Below are 6,822 nucleotides of genomic sequence, written 5' to 3' on the forward strand. Positions count from 1 at the left end.
CACTCCTTAAATATAGGGAAAAAAGGGGAAATAATTTTCCCTACCCTTATGGGTTTCCGAAGCCTGCTCCGGAGTACTGGTAATACTTCGAAGTATTATTAATACTATGGTGCAAGTCAGCTAAAGCCTACAACTCGACGTATAAATCAAACAAGATATTTTTATAAGTTTATGCAACTAGTGATGTATGAGGTTGTACTTTTCCAGGGAACTCTGGACGCCAAGCACTCCTAACAAGCGACGAAATTGAAGCTGCGATCCGAAACGTGCCACAAATGGAACAACAGATCTTGCGCTCTCTGTCGGCCGCGTGTGGAATCCCCATAACGACGATCATTAGCCACATGAAGAAGAATCCTCGCTTCAAGGCGCGGTCAAACTACGTCAAGCCCCATCACATCCCTGCAAACGTTGGAGAATGGCTCAAGTTTGCCATGTCCTTCGTTCGTCCTTTGCCAGGTGGACGCTATCTTTTCAACGACATGCACGACTATGTGCATGTAGACGAAAAGTGGTTCTACTTGACGAAGGTTAAAGGTAGGTACTATGTGTACGACGACGAAGAGGTCACTGTTCGGGCTGTCAAGTCAAAGCGTTTTATCACCAATGTGATGTTCCTTGCCACTGTGGCTAGACCGCGATATGACCCACACGGCAAGAAGGCATGGGACGCGAAGGTTGTTTTTTGGCCCTTCGTTCAAGTGACGCCAGCGCAGCGTGGAAGCAAGAACAGGCCGAAGGGCGCCATGGTCACCACCCCATAAACCGTCGACGCACCACTTTATTTTAATACAATATTAAATTAGGTTGTTCCCGCCATCCAGGAAAAGTTTCCTAGATGTGGCATACGGGGTAATGTGCTGGTCCAACAAGACAATGCAAGCCCGCACAGAAATGTAACGACAGAAAAGCTTTGTGTACATGGAGTTTATGGCATTGGAGTGGCTAACCAACCCCCGAACAACCCCGATTTCAACGGTTAGCTTTAGGATTCTTTAATTCTATTCAAAGCCTACAGTACCAAAAGTGCACTCGAACCATCGAGGAGCTTATTGTTGCTGTAGAAAATGCGTTCTATGAGTTGCCGACTGACACGCTTGCAAAAACTTTCGTAACCCTTCAAAAAGTTATGGAATTGTCCATTGAAATACATGGCCGCAACGAGTTTAAGCTTTCTCACATGAAGAAGGACGCTCTCATTGCAGACTTTGCATCGTATATGAAGGACGCTCTCATTGCAGACTTTGCATCGTATATTGTCGAGTTTGATGCCTCGTCCTACGAGAGCGCTTTGGCTCATTTGAATAGCCGACTTGGTGAGGAGGTTCACCTCGATGCCATGGTCAAGTCTCTTGAATGAGACATTAAAAAAATACAATAAAATTTTTGGTGCGGGTTATGGTGTTTTGGAGTGGCATACAAAAAACAAGTCGTTTCAATTGTCCAGTGCATACTTTAATCAAGTGAAAATCTACCTGACAGTTTTTGTGGAACGGAGTAGTACCGTATTCCGGCGGGACCTGTACTCCCAAAAATGTAGCCAAAATCTGATCCAAATAGGTACAGCCCCGTACGGAAAGTCAAATGCTTTCAAATCGTGAAAGATGCTAGGATTGGCTAATACGTGCGACCTCATCTGAATTTGATTGGCTTGATGAAGCCGCGACTTTGTTGTCGTCACTTTTGAAACCATCATGACGTCGCCTTGTAGTTTAGATGCAACACTTATCTTCACACTAACTTCCGATGCTTGCATGGTACTCTTGAATGTGTTCGAACATAACTGTCTTAACTATGCCGACATTTCGATCTGAACGCACACGCTGCGCTTGACTGGGTGATACACGCAGGTCCTCCACAACCAATGCAATCGTGTTTTTTATCACGTCCTTGTGCTTGAGTAGACGCAGGGGGTGGCATCCAACATGGCAGTCTTGCTCGGTGCCTACCAGACGATATACCTTCATAACCTCTTTGAGGTTTTAACGGTCATCTTGTACAGCAAGTGAAAACACGACGAGATCGTCGACAGTTAAGCTGACGCCGCATATCTCATGGCAGGTGCACGAACGCGTGCCCTCACCACTCGAGACACCAACAATATCGACAGCCTTCAGATCCATCCGTCGCCGAGAAATGAAACATGATTATGTACAGTTAATTGGATGATTATCAACCAATAGCTGATGTATAGGTACAACTCCATGAGCAAAGCCCAGAATCTTCCAAACAGGCCTTGAAGAGAGAAATGGGTACAACTCCTCCGATTGTAAAAATCGGGGGTACAAGTCCCGCCGGAATACGGTAGGGATCTCCAATGGGGTCACATAAGTCAGAACACCCTGTTCTGTCATGACCATCACCACTTCCCTGAAGCCTGAGGTACAGCATTGGCTGGAGCTAGTAGGAGGTTTTTGTGCCTTTTAGAGGTTTTTCCTCACATAGTAGATAGCCAGCCATATCCATGATACATTACATCATTAGGATTCCGTGTCCTGATTGGCTAGCCATTTGCTAGTCCGTAGAGCCTATAGAGCCAGTTGTTCTCACTGGCGTCTAAGGTAATTCACTTTCCTTTTCACCCGCAACCACCCAGTGTTACTCCTTGTTTTTGCACCTTCCCACTGGTTATGAGCTCCACCGCATCTTCAGCTGCGGCACCCAGCCTGCTACCACAGCGGCTACCACTACTCATAGCGCGAGTAACCAGCAACGCAACTCTTCGGATGACCGTGACTAAGCGGTGGAGGTCAAGCTCCCGAGTGGTCTTGTCGCTCTTCGTGTTTTAAACTTTGAATATACGACATTGATTGAAATGCTAACAATACGTACAAAATGTACTGTATACCGGTAAACACCATCTCGACTGTAAATTCTAAGTTGACATCGCTGCGAACCCAGGTCTTCTGCAAGCAGGCGCGCTTCCATTGCGCCACAACGTCGTGTTCATGAACATCTTGCTATCGCGGCCATCGTTCTTGTCACCCTTCTACTGCATACCGCTGTTTCATGGGCTGTAGAGTAGTTTGACCAACACAACACTCTTCGGTCGATGCACAGGATTCGTGGCGGATCGGCAGGGGGTCCGCGGCAGGTCATGGTTAGTAGATAGCACAGCTAACCTTATGACACACATGAGCATTTTCGCTGCGCCCATCTGTCTTTTGCAGCATGCCAGCGCCTCTTGGCGCCACCATCGGCAATGGACTTCGTTAAAATGTGCAAGGAATATGTCGCTATGTGTTTTAAGTAACCAAGTTCGTTTCACCGGGTACTCCAGTGCTTTTAACCAATGAAAACAAGTTGGACCATTTGGAATAAAAATATTTCCCAAATACCCGCCTTGGACGATCGTGATAAATTTCGGTCATTGTTGACGATCCTCGTAAATACCCAATATAGGAATGCGATATCCGTCATAAGGAGGCCGCTGCTCGTTGTAGTTATGCTTACACGTGAGCAAGTGGCACTGCACTTTACAGTTAGTTCATGCTACCCTCACCATACCTACGAAAGACTTACCCGACGGACGCAGTGGGTCTTCAGTCTAGGTGTATATGTAGTGGAAAGGTGCAAAAGCCAGGGGGAACACTGCGTGGTTGCGGGTGAAACGGAAAGTGAATTAGCTTAGTCGTCAGTGAGAACAACTGGCTCTAAAGGCTCTACGGACTAGCAAATGGCTAGCCAATCCGGATACGGCATCCTAAGGAAACATGAGGCTTCAGGGCAGTGGTGATGTTCATGACAGAACAGAGTGTTCTGACTGTCTCCCAACAACTCCACGCACTGTCACCGGAATCAGGTGTCCATAGTGCAGCAAGAGGATAGCGGTTAGACTCAGTGAGCGTAACTACCTATGTTTATACCGCCTTATGTCCAGGACGAAACTCTTCGGACATCCCTCTTCGCGGGTCCCTACCAATTGGTCATTTTGTATGACATACCGGGGATGAGACCGGATGGATCGAGTGACCACCGGGATGCCGTCACCCTCCGCTGTCTGACCTATCACGGTTGGAGCGTCCTCCGTACATGATGGGACTGGTCACGGGTTGAGAGGCCTGAGTTTATGCTCCTTGGCGTGGTCAAAGGGGTCGGAGGGCTGCAGCTGCTCCACTCTTAGTTTACTGCGCAGTGCGCAGAACGTTGTAATGTCTAATAGTTTGGTGAAGATATCCGCGACTTGGAGTCGTGTATCTGTGTACTCAAGTCGAAACATTGTTGTTCGACAAGGTCATTGATGAAATGGTAGCGCACATTGATATGTTTGGTGCGCCCATGGTGACCCGAGTTGTTCACTTCCTGGATGGTGCTTTGATTGTCCTCATCGAGGGTAATAGCTGAGGTGATGGGATGACCCATCTAACCTGCTGACTGCTTGATGCACAAGTATTCTTGTTCTACTGTGCAAATAATCATAAGTTCTGTCTCGGTGGTCGAGAGAACTGTGCTGCGTAGTCTCTTAGCGATCCATGAGATCGCAGAGTTGCAGTAGAATTTCACAAATCCGGCGACGCAGCGGTGGAGGGAGACTCCGGAGTACGTATGGTGCAAGTCAGCTAAAGACTACAAAAATATGGGGTCGTACTTAGTGACTATTACGTCTAGGATTTATGGAAACCACGCATTCAAAGCCTTAAGATCCATAGAGGGGCGTCTAAAGAAGAAATGTTATAGCGTAGATTTTCCTGAATCGCAAAAATGGTGGAGAAATAGGATTTGCCGTGACGGCACCCCATAAACGGAAATATATGGGACCTACCAGATTTTGGCATTAGGGGTGCTTGTCCCTCGTACTTGATATTTGTATACAACGTAACCGGATGCACCTTTGATATGATTATCTGGATGCACCACTCCTCACATGGGTCGCCGGTCCAAGCGCCAACAGGCTGCAAGAGCTGCTGACCGAAGAATTTCAGGTCAGTTCGGCCAACAACAACAGCACGGAGAGGATCCAGCGCTTGAAGGAGAATCTGTATGTGACGACACGCCATCAGAGGAACCATTGTACTTGAACCCCGACATTTGGACTAAACTCCTTGCCAGTCAAGGAATGGGTGACCTTGTTCAAAGGCTTTACACCACACATCCTATTACGATGGAACTAGTTCACGCAGCAAACGACGCAAGACTGCGTTAAAAGCAAAGCTCTCAGGGCGTGTCCAATGTCCTCTTTGGACACTTGGTAAACCCTGTTGCCCATCAACGCTTCCTGACGAATCCACTTCAGCCCTTCCAGCAGCCTCTCCAACCTTCTCCATTATCCGCTCGGACCAGCAGTGTTTCGATTTGCTCAACGAACGTTTGGTGGACAAGAAGACCGCCACCCCTGTGTTTGTCCAATTGGCTGTGCTTGCAAAGTTCTTTGAGTGTCGTCTGGATGGCTCAACTCGACGTGACGCTTGTGCTGCTGCGGCCACCGTACTGCCTGCCGCATTCCACCTCGGACCACGCACGGTGTTGAATTGGTGTCAGTAATATCAACGCTTTGGTTGCCTTCCGAGCTCTAGACGAGGTCGGCACCAGAAGACGCCGTCCCTTATTCACGACGAGGATTTCTTGAGTACGTGTGGGCAATGGCTGCGGTTAACTCGGCCTTCAACGCACTCCTCACAACTTTCGATTACACCTCAATGAATCTATCATCCCCGAGCTCACAGGTAATGCGAAAGTTTTTCCCAAAGTATATTCTACTTCACAGTCATATTAAATTTTAAGGTGCGATGAAATCAACTGTGTCAGAAGCCACGGCCCAGCGATGGATGGTACATCCCGGGTACAAGTTCGGCTCGTGGAAGAAGGATGTTTATGTCGATGGCCATGAGCGACAAGATGTTGTGGAATACCGAAAGGTTTCTGCTCGACATGGCTGAGTCTTAGCGAGCGCATGGGGTCATTTTCGTGGGAGGCCATGGACATTTTGGAGTCTCCCAATAACGTCTCACAGGAGCAGGTTGTGTGGGTGACTCACGACGAATCCATCTTCTACGCCAACGACGACGGGGAATGGTTTGGAAGAATACAGCCCACCCAAATCTCCCTAAAATGGGACATGGGCGCTCAATTATGGTGTCTGAATTTCTTGCCTATGTCATGGCCGCCTATTTATGCTGGGAGAATCTAAACCATTGTTTGTCACAGAGGAGCTGCATGTTGGCAAGGCCCAGGAGGGCTACTGGACCAGTGAGCATGTGATCAAGCAGTTAACACAAAGAGTTCTTCCTGCGTTTGCGGCTTTACACCCCGGATGCACCGCGTTGTTCACGTTTGACCAATCAACCAACCACGCAGCTTATGCTGTCGATGCTCTCCGAACGTCCAGCATGAATCTAAATCCGGGGTCCAAGCAGCCAAGGCTCCGTGACGGTTGGCATGGCTCTTTATTGCTCAAGCAATGACATTCCCAGAAGACCATCGTGACCAGTCTTTATGTGAGCTCTCCAAAGGAGTCACGAGTGTGTTGATTGAACGCGGAGCATGGGATAATACCATGCTACTGACGTGAGGTAATGTGGTGTCAATGCCACCCTTCCCTGAGTTGCTACGATGCTGTGCTCGACACTGCCTTGCACATCATGCTGACTTTTGATCACAGAAATCGATCCTGGAGGAGACGATTGTGGCTGAGGACCTTTTTTTGTCACACACTAAATAACGAAATACACACAGAAACGACCGAAAAAAACACAAATTTTAACGAAAAACACACACGACCCAATAACACAATATAAATCCCGAATTCCACACAAACTTCGCCGAGCACAACACACAATTCACCGAATTCCACACAAAAAACGCCTAATCCACACCAAAATTCCT

General features: G+C 47.9%; 1 protein-coding gene across 1 annotated transcript; it reads left to right on the forward strand.

Annotated features, from left to right (window-relative positions):
* Positions 1–275: 275 nt before the first annotated feature.
* Positions 276–764, forward strand: H257_16050 (hypothetical protein; the record flags this gene model as incomplete). Its single annotated transcript, XM_009844369.1, has 1 exon — positions 276–764. One exon carries the CDS (start codon positions 276–278, stop codon positions 762–764), a length of 489 nt encoding a protein of 162 aa, XP_009842671.1.
* Between the last annotated feature and the right edge of the window lie 6,058 nt (positions 765–6,822).

The sequence above is a fragment of the Aphanomyces astaci genome, assembly GCF_000520075.1.
Source record: "Aphanomyces astaci strain APO3 unplaced genomic scaffold supercont1.79, whole genome shotgun sequence".
Classification (NCBI taxonomy): Eukaryota; Oomycota; class Saprolegniomycetes; order Saprolegniales; family Verrucalvaceae; genus Aphanomyces; species Aphanomyces astaci.